We start from the raw sequence: 19,137 nt of genomic DNA on the forward strand, positions 1-19,137 counted from the left end.
CGAGGGGCGCGAGGGGGGCGTCTCGCGCGAGAGGGTAACGGCGCCCCCGCGGCCCCTCCCTCCCCTTCCCCGAATGCGGTGGAAACGAGAGGTGACGACGACGCTCGCCCCGCTTTCCAGCCAAACGGTGAAGCCGCGAGGCGGCCGTGTTGGGTTCGGGCACATAGTGGCAGCCCAGGGTTTTCCCCGCGCCGCCTCTCTCGAGCGGGAGAGCGAAGCGGCGCCGGTGGCCATCTTTGAGCCGGGCGCTGGCGTCCTTCCCGAATACGCGTCCCCACTCGGCGCTCCGGCGACAGGTCTCCCCACGGGGCGGGGCCGTGCCGCCCTGACCAATGGCGCCGCCCGAGCCGGAGCCGCCGATCAGCGCGCGGGGAGCGCGACTCCGGCTCCGCCAATAAGTTAGCAGGAGCGGCCCCGCTCGCCCCGCCCTCGGCCGACTCCACCAATCAGCGCGCAGAGAGCGGCAGCGCCCCCGGCCGGCTAAGCCAATCAACGAACAGGAGCGACAGCCGCTCGCCCCGCCCATTCCCGGATGCGCCAATCAGAGCGCTTCATCGGCCCCGTCCTTTTCCGGCTCCACCAATCAGCGCGCAGGATCGGCCCCGCCCCGCCATGCCCGCCAATCCGCGCGCAGGAGCGGCGCGGGGGGCGCTGGAAGGGCGGCGGTGGCGGTGCAGAGGCTGCCGGCTCCCGTGTCCCAGCCGCCATGGCGGCCACCGTCGCGGGGCTCCGCGCCTCCTACCACCGCCTGCTGGACCGCATCGAGCTCATGCTGCCGCCGCGGTTCCGCCCTTTCTACAACCACCCGGCAGGTAGCGGGGCGGGCGCGGGGCGGGCGGGTCACCTTGGCCGCGGCGGGACCGGGGGGACGGGGCGCCCCTCTGCCTCCGGGATACCGGGCTGCGGGGTCGGGGACCCGTCTCTCCGTTCCTGGCATCCTGCTGGTACAAGAAGTCGTTACTGTTACAAAAACACGGAATATTTTTTATTTAAGATGAAGTAGAGTTAATTCCGTTAATGGTATTTGTTAGACAGGAAGCCCCTCTGCCAGTGTGTTTTCTTTCAGTGTTTTTCCAGACGCTGTTCAGTCTTCGGAGATGAGAACGTCCTGTGCTCAGCGCGGTCTGTGCCGAGCAGGTGTCTCTGCTCCTGCCACCCCCTGTTTGCCTTTCCCCATCTCCAGTGCGAGGGCAGGCAGAGCTGGCTCCACAGCAGTGAGATATCTCACTGCTCTGAAGCTCATAATATTAAACCGACACCTTAGAAAGTACTGGAACATGCATAAGATCTCTGGGAGGGGGCAGCGCCTCCCGCCCCAGCTCCTGCCCCGCACACGAGGGGTGGAGATCGCCGCTCGCCTCGCCCAGCCCCACAGAGCCCGCTCGCTTTCTACAACTCCAAACTGAGTCTTAGAGAGTTTATTTGCTGGCACTTTCTGTGTCACTGGCAACTCATGCTCTTTGGGAATCTCGGGTGCCAAGCAGCGGCAGGATTTGGGGAATCACTCCTGGGATCCTGGCAACTTACGCCCTTTGTGAATCCCCTGTGGGAGCTGAAAAGGCTCTTGTGAGAACAGAAGGACTTGGGTTTCCCTGAGATGAGCTACCCTTACCTGACCTAAAACCTGCCTTTCCTTGAGCAAACATGGTGGGGTTGTGTGTTACTAGGGAGAAACCTCTTGTAAAACAATCTCTCTCGGTGCCACTGAGGTGATGTTTGTCGTGTAAACAATTTGCCTAGGGTAGTTAAGAAGAGTACTCGATAAAATCCTAAAATTCCATAGGCTGTTTTCCCCACTGTTTTGTTTCAGCATTGTAGGCATCCTTGACTCTTCACCTACATGGAATATGTACTGTGAAAAGTGGACTTTAGTTTTCAGTCAGTTGTTCCATCCTCCTGTGAGGGTCCTCTCTTGAAATGAAAGTTGTGGCTTTAAAGAAATCAGAATTAAAGAGTGAAAAATGGAGACACCAAAGTGACAGGTACTGAGTTTGCCAGAGTAATGTAAATATTTTAAGATTAGGTTTTTTATATATATGCATATAAAGCCTCAGCATGTGCAGCACTTCCATTGTAAACCTGCCCAGCCTTCGAGCACCACATTCATCCTATGTAAAATGTGGTGGCTTGTAATTGTTTGGATTGAATACAAGGCACACCAAGCAGTGGGAACATCTATATTCATTCTTCATCAGAACCGTAGTACTAAATGAAGAAGGCTTTAGAGGTTCTCTTGCAGTGCTTTCTGCTTCACAGAACTGCCTGTGGGCCACTTTTGTTCACCATCATAATGCTGAAATTAGTAAAACATAAACCAGTTTTTAAGGACTCTGTATATGGATGCATGTGTATATATGCATCTATGTCTGCCATAATCTGTACTGATGGTGTGAGAAAAGCCACAGAGCAAGCAGGTATTGAAACTAAACCTCTGCCACTTCTATTTCAGCCTTGAATGTCTTGAAGGTGAGTCTATGAGAAAGTTATGCAATAGATGTCACTCTGACTGCAAAAAAAAAGTAGGTTAAAAATGAAAGGCTCGTGTTTTATCCCTGGCAATATCTAAGTTTCTAGTCTACTTTAGGAATGTAAGTGTCATCATGAAATTACAAATCACTTGTCAGAAATGAGGAACAATGCTTACTTCTTTCCTGGCATAAAGAAAGCTTTGAGTAAAATACTTGATGCCTGGTCTGAAAAGCTGTTTCTTCTACTGGCGTCGCACAGAGCAAGGCTGCTGGAGGACAGGGAAGTACAGCACACCAAGGACCCAGGCTGCCACAGAGCTTGGCAGCCATGGGGAAGCGTGGGCTGAGCTTGTACTCCCTCTCTTTTCGCCTCTTTGGTTCTCTTTGCCTAATTAAACTAAACTGTCCAGGACGAAGACTTCTTACATTTAATAGAAGCCTTAAATTCCATAAACTGGACACACACGTTATATCCAAATTAGTCTCTGGTATATGCGTGCTCTGGTGCGCTGCTGTCAAATACATCCTTGAAAAGTTCCAGGTGTCAGGATCTGGGAAGGGTTCACCTGGCTGAGTACTTACTTGAGTGTCTCCGGGGCAGGTGTTCCACTTAAGGCATTTGACAGGCTTCCCTTATAAGAATCTTGGCTTGGTACCATACTTGTCTTCAATTGTTTTTTACTTTTGTAGTCAGCAGTTTCAAATTATCAAGTTATCTGTTATTAATAAAAATTAATGTCAGTCATCTTGAAAACTTTACTAGCTGCTTAGGGAGCATCAGTCTAATTATTTATACTCACCTTCCATCCTCTAGTATTCCAAATCTGAATTTGTGTTTTAGAAGAAAATAGACAGTAGTAATTAAAACTACTTCTATGGGACCTCTGTAAGAAGGGCTGTATTTCTAGCTTGATACTGACGTACTAAGTAGGTGCCTAAGAGAACAGCAACTGAAGTTTGTGTCTTTAAAAGATGAACATTGAGCTGTTTTCAACAACAGTTTTAGTGACTGCACAACCCCAGGCATCCTAAAAAAAAACAGTGTAGTTAGAAACATTCAGTTATCCAAGCAAAAAGTGATGTGGTAGAAGCTATTAACTAGAGCTGGAAACTTGATCAACATCATGAGCACTGTGGGTCTAAAAGAGCTTTATGAAAAGCTGCCAAGCTTTTTGTTGCTTTCTGTGCTGCAGTTACCCTGCCCTTTGATAGGGCTTAGTTGGCTTCAGGGTGACCAAGCAACTGATATTTGTAAGTCATAGTCTTATCCTCAAAATTATGAGTTACTTCACAGGTACTCACTATAGAAACCTGATGGTTATTTTTTCTCAAGTCATAGTTTTAAACTTGAGAGTATTAAAACAGGGAGTATGAATAGTTACTGCAAGGCCTTTTTAAAGCTGAATTGTTACTGAAAAATTAGTTTGCATAAAAAGCAAGTAGGCAAAGTCCTAGCATTTATCATTTATATTTGAGAACTTTACTCATAATATGTAACATATTATGGTGAAAACTTGGCTTCATCTTGCATGCTATCAGAATGCTGAGCAGTGGCCTAATGAGACCTAAATCTTAATGTGTTTTGATGCAATGGGAACCAGTGTCCTAACTGTATCCGAGCGCAGCAGGTTGAGACTTTGGATTGTGGTCTCTCTTTAAAGACTTGCAACAGCAGTCCTAGATTAATGATTTCTGGCATGGTTGGCAGCCTGCATGGTTGTAGCACTGTACTTTGTTTTAACTGGCCAGTTGCTGTTTTAGCACTGCTGTAAAGTGCATGTATTCGTAGGAGAGATGTTTTCCCCACTGACTTTCCTCCCTCCTGTAGATTTCATCCTCTTTATCTATAGTCCTCCTTTGCCTCCTGGTAGATTACTGGGGTGTAGGGCTGTTTGGGTGGGAAGCATCATTCCTGCTGGAAAGATGTGGTTATTCAGGTGTGCAGATGAAAGGTGAATGAGGACACTCTCCTTGTGTCATTTCCTGCTGCTTACATCTGCAATTTGTACTCTTTATTTAACCATGTAATGCTGATGAGCAGCATGTTTTCTGTCGCATCAAGTGTTGGGCTGTGATTCGGGAAGGGAAGGGGAGACCAACATGTTACAGTACCTGTAAAAAAATATTTTAAGGTTTTTGTTTATAAGATTCAGTTCACACAAATTTCAAATACTAATTCTGTTAGCCTGGCTGTAGAGTAGCTTTTAATTATTATATAAAAACTATCTATCTTCACTATTCCTAGACCTTATCCAAATTCTTCATTATAAATGCATTTTGCCTGCTCTAGTGTTCTTGTTTGTTTAAAAATGGAAATACAAAATCCTACTCATGTTACAAAAAAAGATGGACTGATTACACAAGTGACGGTTGTTGCACTGAGCTTGTGAACTATGAGTGTTAGGTGATAGAATCATAGAATCACCAGGTTGGAAAAGACCCACAGGATCATCGAGTCCAGCCATTCCTATCAAACACCAAACCATGCCCCTCAGCGCCTCATCCACACGTCCCTTAAGCACCTCCAGGGAAGGTGACTCAACCACCTCCCTGGGCAGCCTGTTTCAGTGCCCAGTGACCCTTTCCTTGAATAATTTTTTCCTAATGTTCAGCCTAAACCTCCCCTGGTGGAGCTTGAGGCCATTCCCTCTTGTCCTGTCCCCTGTCACCTGGGAGAAGAGGCCAGCACCCTCCTCTCCACAACCTCCTTTCAGGTAGTTGTAGAGAGCAATGAGGTCTCCCCTCAGCCTCTTCTCCAGGCTAAACCACCCCAGCTCTCTCAGCCATTCCTCATAAGGCCTGTTCTCCAGCCCCCTCACCAGCTTTGTTGCTCTCCTCTGGACTTGCTCCAGCGCCTCAACATCCTTCTTGTGGTGAGGGGCCCAGAACTGAACGCAGGATTCAAGATAGATCTTATATAGTGGTAGAAACTGTGCTAACATACATAATTCATTATTTTAAAAAAACCACAACAAACCCAAAAATTACTGTGGGTGTTAAAACAGCCACATCTCATTGAATACTCTTTTTCCCCTTCTTTTCCCTCAGGTCCCAAAACAGTGTTTTTCTGGGCACCTATTATGAAATGGGTAAGTATGGTATGCCAGTTGGTGTCTGGATGTCAGAGGGCAATCTGCAGCAACCTGTTGAGCAAGCAAGTACTTTCCCAGCAGATATGCCTACAGAAAGATATAATACCAAGGCTCTAATTTTTAATACACGGGGAGGAACAAAAATTAGCCTTAATAAAACACAGCACAACATGCAGGGGATACAGCGGTGGAAGAATGCTTTGTGGAAAAATGGTGCTTCTCACTGAAAGTTTCACAAAAGCTTTCTCTTGTGAAACACTGACTGTTGCTCAAGGTAGGCGTGAGCTGGTATGTAATTAGAAACTGTTAAAGCACATATTTCTTATGAGACTAAATTTGGAGAGTATCTTAGGGAAGCCCATTCCTAAGCCTCCTAATTTGAAGGCAGGTTAAAGCATGTCAGAGCGCAAGGTAATCTTGAGAAAAGAAAAAGAAAAAAAAAGGCACCTGCTGTTTCAGCTGTCAGCAGTTCTCTGCTTCTTGCGTAGTCCTGCTTCCCACTTGGTTACACACCTTGTCTGTGTTTGTGCACAGATGAAATATGTGCCTCTTCCTGATTCACTCTGCTCCTCCTAATTGATCTCTTTGTTTGATAACAAGCAAGGATATAACCTGCTCTTCCTATTGCCAGCTTGTTTGTAAATTTGCCAGTGTGAATCCCAGCTTTTTATATGCCACAGGCTATACATTATGCCCTGAGCTGTGGCTGGCTTTCTTTGTCGATCTGAACTGGAGCTGCATTAACTGTGGCTAGCCTTCCCCTTTTTCAGGAAACGTGCTCTTGAACCTGAGCTTACAGGCGGCTCTTTTGAGCAGGCTGGTGTTGACTGCTGCTGCATCAAAATGCACACAGATGGTTTTGCTTTTGTGAACATGCAAGAAGACCTCCCTAAGCCCACAATGTTCTTCTGCATAGAGGAGTTAAAATCACTTTCCCCCTATGTGGCAAAGGCATGTTTGCTGCAGTTACCCATGTGGGCTGAAAGTCTGCACCTCTACAACACCGCTACAGAAACATCAGTCCCATAAGTGAGGCAGCACACGGAAGTATCAGCCGTGGAAAACTTGTTTCTTGATTGGAGCCAAAGGAGTTCTTAGCAGCAGTCAGTGAATTAAAAGTGTTAGGACTCTTTATTTATGGGATTTTGGTTTTGGGGTGGAGGGTTTTTTTTGGATGGGGAGGTAGTGGGGTGTGAACTGTAAAATGAAGATGAAATTGTATTTCCAGTAGAGGGCAATAACACAACAAATCAAATCAAGCAGCGTGTTTGCTAGTAATGTTGTCAAGTAGATCAGCCAAGCTATTCCTCACTTCACCTGGAAGTTTTCTACTTTTACTGAAATTGTATGAAAAAAGCAGGACTTTTACCTCCTCAGATGAAGCTGAGTGAGGCCTATATGGTGTCACACCTACGTCTTTACCAACAAAGTCTTAGCCTGAATTTTAGGAAGAAGGGCCTTATTTAGATAGGCTTCTACTTATTCAATGAAAAGCAGTTCTTTTGCTCAGCTGCTTTCTCAATCAGCTGTGCTTAAATTAACCTTGTTGTTAAACTAATACAGAACTGCCACTGCCTAGTTCCTTATTGCTAGCTGGTTGCACCCCTCGTAACTGTGTTCCTATTCCTACTGTAAGGGACTAGAAGTAGATGGTGTCTCTGAAAGTCTAATTACTCCACTCTTGTAAGGCATCCCATCTCCTGCATACTGCATGTGGGATAAGCATTGAGCTGTGAAGCAGCTTCCCCTTGTAAAGCATTTGATCTGTTACAGGAGGTCCCGGTACTGGCCTGGTGCTCACTGAATTTCTCTTTGCAGGGTTTGGTATGTGCTGGAATGGCTGACATGACCAGACCAGCAGAAAAGCTCAGCACAGCGCAGTCTGCAGTACTAATGGCCACAGGTAAAGCCAAAGTTACTCCATGCTTTTACACAGCACTGTATACACTTCTTTCCAAATCCTCCATTGGAGATGTTTCCATTTTGATGGATGTTTCCAAATCCTCCATCGGTACTAATCCACTTCTATATAAAAGGCTTAACTGTAATATACTAGCTCTCACTAGTGCTGCTGCATGGTACATCTCCAGGAGAGACCTGTACCTCTTATTAAATTTGTAAGATTTCTGTGATTATATAATTGTTTTCTATATGTGTCTTAATTTTGAGTTGTCTGGAGCAATTTGTTATGAGTTAGGATATGAGCTTTATCCCTTAAGTTACGGTGAGACTACTTATTCCACTGAGTGACCTGTTTTGCTTCAAGGCAAGTAATTTTGAAATCAGTCCAGGATATAGTGACTTTTTTAGAACAGACTTTAAAGGATTAAACAATGGTAGAGTAATTATACTAACATGACTGGAAAGAATTTCCACGTGCTAAAAGAACTTGGAAGCAGTGATACACAGACTGCTGCGCTGCTGCCTGCTGTGAATTTTCACACTGGCAGAAACAATATTCCATGCTCAGGTTGTTCTACCAGATCTAGCCAGGGCTGGGACTTGAGACAGCTAAAGCTGAAAGCCAAAATTACAGCTGGCGCCATCTTCCTTCTCCAGACTTCATTTTGATATCTGAGACAGTACTGTGCATGTTGCGTTATATATATAAACCGTTCTTGACTAGTAGACTCTGTAATCTCTAAACTGGTGCACTAAGCTGGATATTCTACAGCAAAATGCCACTGCCCTGCAACTTTGTTGGAGAATTGAGAATTTATGCTGCTGCAGAGTAGAGAAGTTCTTTGATATTAAGACTGTGATTGACCTTAATGTCTAGTTATTTTGTGAAAACGTAATATATACCCATAGTTGTCCCACTGGACTTGATGCATTTCTAACTGAGAAATGGCTGGTTGTAAGAAGCGCAATTGTCTAACATGAAGTAGTTGTGAAACTTGTTTACTTAAACTGGCCCATGATTCTGTCTCCAAACTTAGAGGAATGTCTGAATATTTCTCTTTAAAGATTGAATTTCTTTAAACTTTTCCTTTCATTCAACAGGCCTTATTTGGTCAAGGTACTCTCTAGTCATTATTCCTAAAAACTGGAGTCTGTTTGCTGTGAACTTCTTTGTTGGTTGTGCTGGTGGCTCTCAACTCTTCCGAATATGGAGGTATGTATTAAGAACGGCTATTCCGCGTACTATAACTAAGTATTCACACCACCTAATTTTAACTAGGAATTTATAAATTCTGCCAGCCTCAGTCTCAATGCAACAGGCAGGTGGAACTGAACAATTAATTAAACATTGCAGATTTTTTTTGCTACATGGTTAACTTTCCAGTTGAGTGGGAGTGCAGCTTTAAATATTTTCAGTATAGCTAGAGCATGTTTTAAGGAATGCTCTATGTAAGGTGTATTTTCTTGCTCTGTGGCATTCTTTAAAAGCTGTAGGTCTGACTTACAAACAGCCTAGACTTTCTTTTCCTCATAAGCTTTGAACTTCTGTCAACTTTCAAGGTTAAATCATGTCAATTCTAACTGGCTGTCAAAGGGTCCCTAAATAGAACAGCTTTTTTTTATTTTTATTAATTCTTGATGGAAAGTTGAGTTCTCTGGCTCCAGTACTGGCCAGGAATGAGGCAAAGTTAGCAACTCATTTAGAACTTCTCACATGAACTAAACTAACCTATGCTGACTTTCCACCCTCAAGTCTGTTGTAATTTTAAACCTCCTTTGCTGAAAAGGTTGTTAGGAAGACACTATTATTGTAACTGACTTTCTATTCTTAGTCTGTGCTCTTTTTTCTTTTCCCTATAGGTATAATCAGGAGCTAAAAGCAAAACAAGAGCAGCTGCAGCAATGAGATGCTTAACCCAGCAGGTCTTATCCAACAACGCACAAGCCCTTTCCCATGGGACCTAGCTTCACTAATTTTAAACTCTTCCTCTGAGAAAAGGAGGAAATTTAAATGTCTTGAGAGGAAATGGTTTTCTAAGTGCAAATAACAAAGCATCACCGTGCATTTAGATAAAGTGCAGCCTTTTAAACTGAAGTAAAATTGTATGTCTTTTATTGCCTCTTTCAAACAAACTACTTGTGCCTTGTATGAATTGCTGGGCCCCACCTTACCTGACCCTGCTGAATGGTGCTGGGAGTGACACAGTACTGGGGACCGTCAGCTGGAGTCTCAGACTGAAGCAGTCTTCTTTCATGTCACAGTCAACCCTGGGTGGGGTTCTACCATACTTTCAATAACCAGCAACAGTAACATCTGCATTTCATTCCCTGATACTCTTCCCTGCTGGTGTAAGGGCATCCTTTTCAGCTTCAGCTATGTATGTCTTCATTTGTTTCCCAGCCACCACTGTCTTTATCAAGAAGAGGGCAAACTAGTATTTGCCACTGATGGTTTAGCTCCTGTCATCCTTTACAGCTAGAGCCAGAAGATGGTGCATTTAAGTACCTGGATCTAGGGAATGTGAAAAATAAACAGCCTAAACTTCTAGCAGTCACTTTCCACCCCCTCCTTAAGTACACACAGATTTTCTGTGAAGGTGTACGCTTGGGAAATGTATGTGTCGGTTCTCCAAAGCCTTGGGGGCAGTGGTGAGTCCGTGAATAAATGCTGAAGCCCTCCCTGAAGGTCAACATCTCTTCCTCCTTACTCTCTTGTGGAGGAAAAATGTGCCACTGTGAAATAGCTTCTGAGCAAAGGCTTTACATTACACTGCAAAAGCTCATCTGTAAAGGAGAATTACAAGGCAATTGTGCACAATGCATAGCATCAATGAGCTTCCCTGGTAAGTCCACCAAGACCTCTTCCACCAAAGCTAGGAGTCAGCACCAGAGCTCAGGAATTTATATTCAGGTGAAAAAAGATAACTGTGAGACAGAGTAGCTGCTTCAGGATTCAGCTTTCAGGTAAATGAAGGCTTTAAAATACTGGAGTTTTGCAAAGTTCCCTTAGTAAGTTTCCCTCCACCCTGACTTTCCCCCAGTCCCATCTGAGTTATTACTCCAGCTGGCAAGGCTGGAGAGGAAAGGAGACCATGCCCCAGTTACAAGAGCTACAGCACCTTGTTGTGGCACCGACATCACCTTTTACCCTGTGCATAATGTTTTATTATCCAGTGCAGAGTATTTGTGCAGAATCGTTTAAAGGAAAGCATTTCCCATTATTACAAGACATGCACCTGATAGTCTGTCCTGCCATGAAGGTGTCTCCTCTGTGTATTCTGCTACCGTCCCTCTTGGCGTTTCACAGAATCATAGAATAACCAGGTTGGAAGAGACCCACAGGATCATCGAGTCCAACCATTCCCCTCAATCACTAAAGCATGCCCCTTAGCACCTCGTCTACCCGTCCCTTAAACGCCTCCAGGGAAGGTGACTCAACCACCTCCCTGGGCAGCCTCTGCCAGTGCCCAGTGACCCTTTCCTTGAAAATTTTTTCCTAATGTCCAGTCTAAACCTCCCCTGGCGGAGCTTGAGGCCATTCCCTCTTGTCCTGTCCCCTGTCACCTGGGAGAAGAGGCCAGCTCCCTCCTCTCCACAACCTCCTTTCAGGTAGTTGTAGAGAGCAATGAGGTCTCCCCTCAGCCTCCTCTTCTCCAGGCTAAACAACCCCAGCTCTCTCAGCCGTTCCTCATAAGGCCTGTTCTCCAGCCCCCTCACCAGCTTTGTTGCTCTTCTCTGGACTCGCTCCAGAGCCTCAACATCCTTCTTGTGGTGAGGGGCCCAGAACTGAACACAGGATTCGAGGAGCGGTCTCACCAGTGCCGAGTACAGAGGGAGAATAACCTCCCTGGACCTGCTGGTCACGCCGTTTCTGATACAAGCCAAGATGCCATTGGCCTTCTTGGCCACCTGGGCACACTGCTGGCTCATGTTCAGTCGTCTGTCAACCAACACCCCCAGGTCCCTCTCCTCCAGGCAGCTCTCTAGACAGACTTCTCCTAGTCTGTAGCACTGCACAGGGTTGTTGTGCCCCAAGTGCAGGACCCGGCATTTGGCCTTGTTAAACCTCATGCCATTGGACTCTGCCTAGTGGCCCAGCCTGTTCAGATCCCTTTGCAGAGCCTCCCTCCCCTCCAGCAGATCCACACTTCCACCCAGCTTAGTGACATCCCCAAACTTGCTAAGGGTGCACTCGATGCCTTCATCCAGGTCATTGATAAAGACATTGAACAGGGCTGGACCCAGCACTGAGCCCTGGGGAACCCCACTTGTCACTGGCCTCCAGCTGGATTTCACACCATTTCCCACCACTCTCTGGGCCCGGCCATCCAACCAGTTTTCCACCCAGGAGAGTGTGCACCTGTCCAGGCCAGAGGCTGACAGTTTCCTATGCAGAATGATGTGAGAAACTGTGTCAAAGGCTTTACTGAAGTCCAGGAAGACCACATCCACAGCCTTTCCCTCATCCAGCAGCCGAGTCACTTTGTCATAGAAGGCGATCAGGTTAGTCTGGCAAGACCTGCCTTTAGTGAACCCATGTTGACTGGGCCTGATCACCCGGTTCTCTTGCATGTGCTTCATGATAGCACTCAAGATCACCTGTTCCATGACTTTCCCTGGCACTGAGGTCAGACTGACAGGCCTGTAGTTCCCTGGATCCTCCCTGCGACCCTTCCTGTAGATGGTTCTTGGTTCTACCTGAAGTGGTGATGCAGGGGATCAGTGAGAGCAGTGAACTCCCCAGCCGTGGTGTTTGCTGAGCTGGCAGACTGCAGTGACTGAAGAATACTGCCAGAAAGAGGGGGGGTGCATTTCAGTCCCCCTCCCTTCCCAGCCCCCAAGCAGATAAGACTCATCCAGCAAACCAGTAATGGGAAAAAAAAAATGTGTATTAAAATATTCACAAGAATGCAATAGAAAACATGAAAGTCGATTCCAGAAAAAAGAAGCAGAAGCACTGGCAGTTGGTACACTGGCTCTTCCTGTCATCGGGTCGTGCGATGCATATCCAGCTCCCTTGCCCAGATTTTACACCTGTCTTACAGGTGTTTGTTCTTCCACACGCCTCCAAGACAGAGGCTTACAGAAGGATAGTATCCAGTCCAATTACATTTACAGCTCGCGTTGCCAGGAGACAGAAGAGATCACACAGCACACTGACCTCCCTTTGGATTGAACTCAAAAAACTGAGTGCAAAAATACCTGTAAATGAAAGGGCTTATTAGCTTTAGAGCAGTGAAGAGACGGGAAAGGGAAGCCTCAAGAAAATTTCTAAGCAGAGTTAATACGATTTTGTAGTCTCCTATGCAAAAATATTACCTAAACACAAGCACTGCAGGGGTGTGGCAACAGCCCAGAAGCACCCACCTTCTCAGCTCTGATGATTTTAAAGAGAAAATCATTTCATCGCCTATTACACAATAAGGGCATTTGGTATTTGAGGTCCTAGTGGATACATCAATAATGCAAACTTCCAAGACAAGATTCTGATGCAGTCTGGAGGTGTTTTGGTTATAAATCAAACAGCTCACACTTGACCTCAATGAATCCACTCTGAGGCAATGCAGCTCTTAAGTTGCACAAGCACATTTACTGCAGTTACAAGAAAGATGGTTACCTAAACAGTTCTCACAGGTTTAGAAAAGTTAAAAACCCATTTCCAGTGCTTCTAGTCACAAATTAAAATATCACTAAAGCTTTGAGAGAAAACAAAATCCTACATGTCTCCAGTTATAAACAACACATGATTCTGTTAGTTGCAGGGGTGTATTTGCCATCCTGTAATGGTTCTTAATGCCATTTAGTGAACACACCCGCCACCTTCTTCACACAACAACTGCTGAAGTCAAAAGGGGCGATGGACATTTGAGGTACTGAGTACTGTACTAATTTACTTAGCCAGATCGCCTTCTCAAAATTCATTTCTGGTAATCAAAAACGGGGACGGCAAAGTTGAAAGATGCCATCCATGTCGCTGGCTCTAAGAGGTGCCAGCTGGCTTAGCAGCCAGAGATCAGGCTGGAGATCCAAACCTGCCCTCCTGCAGTGGGTAGAAGTAGGCATGTTGGTTGGTGTTGTGTTGATGGCCGGACTTGACTATCTTCGAGGTCTTTTCCAACCTTAATGATTCTATACTTATAAGGTCACTTTTACCCGTAACAGGCCTTCTTTTTCCCCTCAGCTGAAAAATCGATTTCAGATTGAACCCAGTTCTGTGTGTGCATGATAAACACAAAAGAATTCATCACAGGTCTTTCAAATCACAGACCTTCTCCAGCTCCACTATCGAAGAGTGACGATGACCTGCGTGACAGTTTTATTTGATACTGCCTCGAGAGAGGCTGCCTACCCCTCAGCTGTGCTGTAGCAACATACCATGCAGCATTTCTTTCTAAAACAGATGGTCCTAAAAAGAGCTACCAGCAGTACTACAACAGGACAAGGACACCACACTCGGTATTCCTCAAAGTTCAAGCCTTTTCCACCTGCAAAGAACAGCACCAGAGAATTAAGAGAATAGCAGCAGAATGGAGTTAAACCTCTAGTCACCATAACATCAGGATAGGATTACACTGTCTGACTTAAATCTCTGCCTGATACCCATCAAGGCAGTAGAAGTCCTCTGTCTCCTTAAGACTTTACTAAGCAAACCAACTTAGCATCAGTCCCTTGCATCAGCGCCGGCTACCATATGATTAAACAAGCCAAGATAACTCGAGGGACAGAAGGTTCACAAGTGTTGTCTCACACTGCCTCAAGTTCTTTTGACATCAGCCTGAGTAAGTTATTTAATAGAATCATAGAATCATTAGGTTGGAAAAGACCTCTGAGATCATTGAGTCCAACCATTCCTATCTGCCACTAAACCATGTCCCTGAGCACCTCGTCTACCTGCCTTTTAAAAACCTCCAGGGATGGGGACTCCACCACCTCCCAGGGCAGCCTATGCCAGCACCTGATGACCCTTTCTGTGAAAATTTTTTTCCTGATGTCCAGTCTGAACCTCCCCTGGCGCAGCTATACTGTTAGTGTTCCCATCACCAAGGCAAAAAATTTCAACAGCCTTCACATTGGAGAGGGATTCAGACTGATTTCTGCTATTCCTGGGGGAAGGGACATTTGTTTCATTCTAAAAAGATGCTCAGCATTTTTGAAAAGTACTTCCAAGTTCATTCTGCCTTCACAGAGGCATCCAAGCAGCCTTGCAATGAGCCTCCTCACAACAGGCAATATGAACCTATCTCTAGCTAACCAAAAGCAATGCAAAGAGATGTTTCCTCAAGTTAGTTTGCACCAGCTAGATCAGTGAGTCTCCTAAAGTTAGCACCAAGCAGATCAGTATGTTTCCTAAAGTTAGCACCAGATCAGTGTGTTTCTTAAAGTCAGCACCAGATAAGGATTGTGCTTAGATTCTCCAGTATATTCCAGCAGGAAAAGAAACAAACATCAGCGGCAGATTTCAGAGCCAAGAACAGTCCTATCTTCTTAGAGCAGCAAGTTTTTGATCATTACATTCATTACATTTCTCCCTCTTATTCTAAAAGGTCTGAGAAAGATGGTGATGCACAGGGATGAATACAGGCAGATCAAACTAAAGTTCTTTTATCAATCATTTCAAAAGCATTCATTTCTTATCAAGAGTAAAACAATTGTTAGGAAGTAACAACTCAGTAGATATGGAAAGCAGCAGCAGCAGGATTCATCCTGATCTTAATGAGGCTTCTAAAAAATGCAGGTGTCAGGAAACCAGTGAAGCCTGATCCTGATGAAAGAATATAGAGTTGGCATACTCAGTTTTTTGGGGGGAAAAAAAGCATGAACACAAAATAGTTATTAATGTTGCACTGTCATAATTAAAGGAATATCTAATGTGGTCCTGAAAGGGTGTGCCATGGGCCTAAAACTGGTTTTCATTTACTTGATTTAAAGAATGTAGGCTTAAGTTTGCAAATATCAGGCTAAGAGTGTTGCAAGATCACCGGAGAACAGAATGAGAATTTAAAATGAAGTTTTCAACTGACAAATTGAAGATGGGGTCTGAAAAACCCTTAACATAATTTGAGACAAATTTGCAGACAATACAAAACCTCCTATGCTGGCACACCAGATGGCTGTGCTGCCATTCAGAGGGATCCAGACAGGGTGGAGAATCAGGCTAAGAGGAATTTTATGAAGTTCAAGAAGGAAAAGTACAAAATCCTGCACCTGGAGAAGAACAAACCCCACGCAGCCGTACATGCTGGAGGCTGCCTGGCTGGAAAAGTTTTGCAGAAAAGGCCCTGTGAGGATCCTGGTGGACACCAGGCTAAACACGTGCCAGCAGCAAGGCCCTGCTGCAAAGAAGGTGTCTCAGGCTGCATTAGGCAAAGTATTGCTAACAGGTCGAGGGGGATGATCCTTCCCCGTTATTCATAGAATCATAGAATCACCAGGTTGGAAAAGACCGACCAGATCATCGAGTCCAACCATTCCTATCAAACACTAAACCATGTCCCTTAGAACCTCGTCCACCCGTCCCTTAAACACCTTCAGGGAAGGTGACTCAACCACCTCCCTGCGCAGCCTGTTCCAGTGCCCAATGACCCTTTCTGTGAAGAATTTTTTCCTAATGTCCAGCCTAAACCTCCCCTGGCGGAGCTTGAGGCCATTCCCTCTCGTCCTGTCCCCTGTCACTTGAGAATTCAGTAATGGTGAGGCTATACCTGGAACACCATGTCCAGTTCTGGGCTCTCCACTACAAGAGAGATGTGGACTCACTGGAGCAAGTCTGGTGCAGGGCAATAAAGCTGAAAAAGCACCTGGGGCGTTTTTCATATAAGGAAAAATGAGAGTGCTGGGACTGTTCAGCCTGAAGAAGGAAAGGCTTGGGGAGGGGGATCTTATCAATGTGTATAAAGACTTGATAGGAGAGAACAAAGAACACTACTCTGCTCAGTGGTGCTCTCTGGCAGGACAAAAGGCAGTAGACAAAAATCTAAAAAAAAGGAAATTCCACCTGAACACAAGGAAGCACTTTTAACTGTTTGATCACTTAGAGCAGTCAAACAGGTTGCCCAGAGATGTTGCAGTGTTTCAATCTGTGAAGATACTCGAAACCCAGCTGGGAATAGTGCTGGGCAACCTGCTCTAGCTGACCTTGCTCAAGGAGGTGGGGTTTGGACTAGATGATCTCCAGAGGTCCCTTCCAACCTCAGCCATTTTGTGACTGATTCTGTGAAAGAGACTGAACTAGGAAGTGAATAAGAATCAGAGAGAAGGGGTTATGGTGGGTCAAACTGAAAATAATTAGCTGCTATAAAAAAACCCCAACACTACATTAAGGATGTACAAAGCAGAAATGTTTCTAAATGCTGCTCTGAGAAGATCTCAGCTGGAACACCTCTTCCAGTTTTGAGCACCAGGTTTCAAAATATAAATGGGTGAGCTAAAGAAAGATCCTCTTCAGCAGAAGAGGACAATCAGAGAACCTTAATAATCTATGAGGAATTTAATCTAGAAACAAGAAGCTGGGAAATCATAATTAAGTAGTAAATTTGCAAAGACAAAGGAAATAAACTGCCCTCTGCATCCTCTGTGCAAATATAGGTTACACAAAAAAAACACATCCAAAAAAAAAAACACCCACAAAGAGTGAAGCTCTAGATTTCCTGTAGAGGTAATTCAGCCCCCACTACAGACTTCTAACACATCAAAAGCCTCTAAGGAAGTGACAGTGGTATAACAAGAGGTGAGGGAGTACTACAGCTTCCAGATCCCTTGGAGCTCTTTTCCGTGTTTATATGAAATGACAGAGCTTTGAGGAAGAAACACTTCATTGAAAGGTTCAATGGAGTCTGAGGCAACCACCTATATCTACAGTCTCCTACCCCTTTAACTCCCTAGCTCGTAAGTTTTCACAGGTGAACTACTATGTCACAAAATTCATTAGATTAGCACCATCCCTGTACCTTAAAGGACTAAATTTGAATAGATAGTGTTCAACACAGAAGTAAACAGTTCTGTGACTTATGTTACACAGGTCAGGTAAACATTTCCGTCACTTACACTGCTAAGACACACATTTCTGATAGCTAGGAGTCATAATTTGTCCTGCAAGACCAAGTGAGAGTGTCCAGTTTATATGAGAAGGCAGCTTGTACTGAGAATCTAAACAAGGAAAGGTGAATACCCTGTATACATGAAGAACTCTGTGAATAGAAGAAGCTATCTTCTTTCTATTTGCCTCAACAAAAGAAATTAGGCCCTATAAGCAAAAAAAAAAGTATCTCCAGGTCAATCTAGAATCTTCAGGCATCTTCCAGTTTCTCCATTAATAATAAAGGAAAAAAATATTTTAAAATTGTGATGCGAGTTTTCACTTTCTCTCTCATCACACAAGATACAAAAAAGAATATTGGCAATTCATAAGCAAAATTCTTACCACATTTCAACATGCAACACTGGTCTCACTTCTGTACGATTAAATAGACTATTTACACACAATACATATATATCTTTCCCTCTGTATGCACATGCATTGGTCCTAGCCTAGGCATCAAAGGCCACATGTGAGTTCTCTGGGTCAGATCTCGTTCAAGCAATTCCAGTCTGAATGTGTGTTTTCCTTTGGGTAGTATAGGATCTCATCTCAGTTCTTCCGAATATCAGCATAGACCACAGACTCTGACTTGTTAATCTTGTCACTGTGCTGTCCTCCGGAGTGATCTAACTGCGCGTAAATGACTGGGCCCTGGGAAGAGAATGAAAAAGCACAATCAGTATTTTTCAGAATAGGCTGGTTTTCCCCTTGCTTGCGCAGGGGCAGCAAGACCAAAGCTAAAGCAGCACCACAGAACTTTTATGATTGCTGACGGCACTTGGAAGCAGGTGGAATGAAGCCTCCCCTACAAATGAGCTCTAGTCTGCCACCTTTCTCCTATCAGGAGCATGCCAAACAGCACCGTTTCCTTCCTTTAATATGGCTGATTGCTTCTCACATAAAGCAAAACCTAGAATGCTTTGTTCTGAAAAGCTGCAATTCCTACATGCAAGATACGTGGCTTAGTCAGATGTATGCCAGATTTAATATTTTTCAAGAGAAACTGTACTACAGATTTACCAGTTGACAGCAGAGTGTACTTCCCATACTCAAACCCCGTAAATGCCAGAACAGCTTTACCACATGGGTAAAAAGGGAGAGAACAAACCTGCAGGCACCTTATGACACCGGTCACTGCCCAAGCAAGTGATGGGATCAAGACTTACACTGCAGCAAGCCACAAAATACTGCAACAGTGCAGTAATGCAGAATTCTTACCTGACTTTCAAGCCAACCCAAGTAGTGAGCACCTCCGCAGACACACTGGGCAAGCATGGCCACATTATGTTTGCTGGGGTGCAGTGGAGGACGTTACAGCACTGTTTTTCAGCAGAGCATTGCAAACACACCAGCATCTTCCTAAAATACCATGTCCTCCAAGGCACAGCCCGCAGGAAAGCGAACTGCCAGCTGTTTGAGATGGGCTGAGGACAGGACTGCACCCTATAAAGAGCAGCTACCCAACAGGACAGGTGGGACCCTTATGGAAAGGTCTGACCTGCAGCTCCCATTCTGCATGCTCTAACTGATATAAGCACACAGCGGAAGGCTCTGACCACCTGTGACCTCAGCAGAGAGACTACAGCCCTCCCCCTCA

At 45.1% G+C, this 19,137-nt stretch overlaps 2 protein-coding genes across 4 annotated transcripts in view; one reads left to right on the top strand and one right to left on the bottom strand.

Annotated features, from left to right (window-relative positions):
• Positions 1–638: 638 nt before the first annotated feature.
• MPC2 (mitochondrial pyruvate carrier 2) lies at positions 639–9,595 on the top strand. Its single transcript, XM_069869427.1, has 5 exons — positions 639–812; positions 5,517–5,557; positions 7,379–7,463; positions 8,564–8,675; positions 9,323–9,595. The coding sequence occupies exons 1-5, from the start codon at positions 707–709 to the stop codon at positions 9,366–9,368; spliced, it is 390 nt and encodes a 129-aa protein (XP_069725528.1). The 5' UTR covers positions 639–706; the 3' UTR covers positions 9,369–9,595.
• Positions 9,596–12,330: 2,735 nt separating this feature from the next.
• Positions 12,331–19,137, bottom strand: part of MPZL1 (myelin protein zero like 1) — a 43,821-nt gene continuing 37,014 nt past the window's right edge. For all 3 annotated transcript variants that reach the window (XM_069869526.1, XM_069869505.1, XM_069869511.1), the window contains one exon: positions 12,331–18,191. In XM_069869526.1, coding sequence (XP_069725627.1) covers positions 18,167–18,191 — 25 coding nt within the window. In that variant the 3' untranslated portion in view covers positions 12,331–18,166. The remainder of the gene's footprint in view (positions 18,192–19,137) is intronic.

This window comes from Phaenicophaeus curvirostris, chromosome 1 (assembly GCF_032191515.1).
Source record: "Phaenicophaeus curvirostris isolate KB17595 chromosome 1, BPBGC_Pcur_1.0, whole genome shotgun sequence".
NCBI classification, from domain to species: domain Eukaryota; kingdom Metazoa; phylum Chordata; class Aves; order Cuculiformes; family Cuculidae; genus Phaenicophaeus; species Phaenicophaeus curvirostris.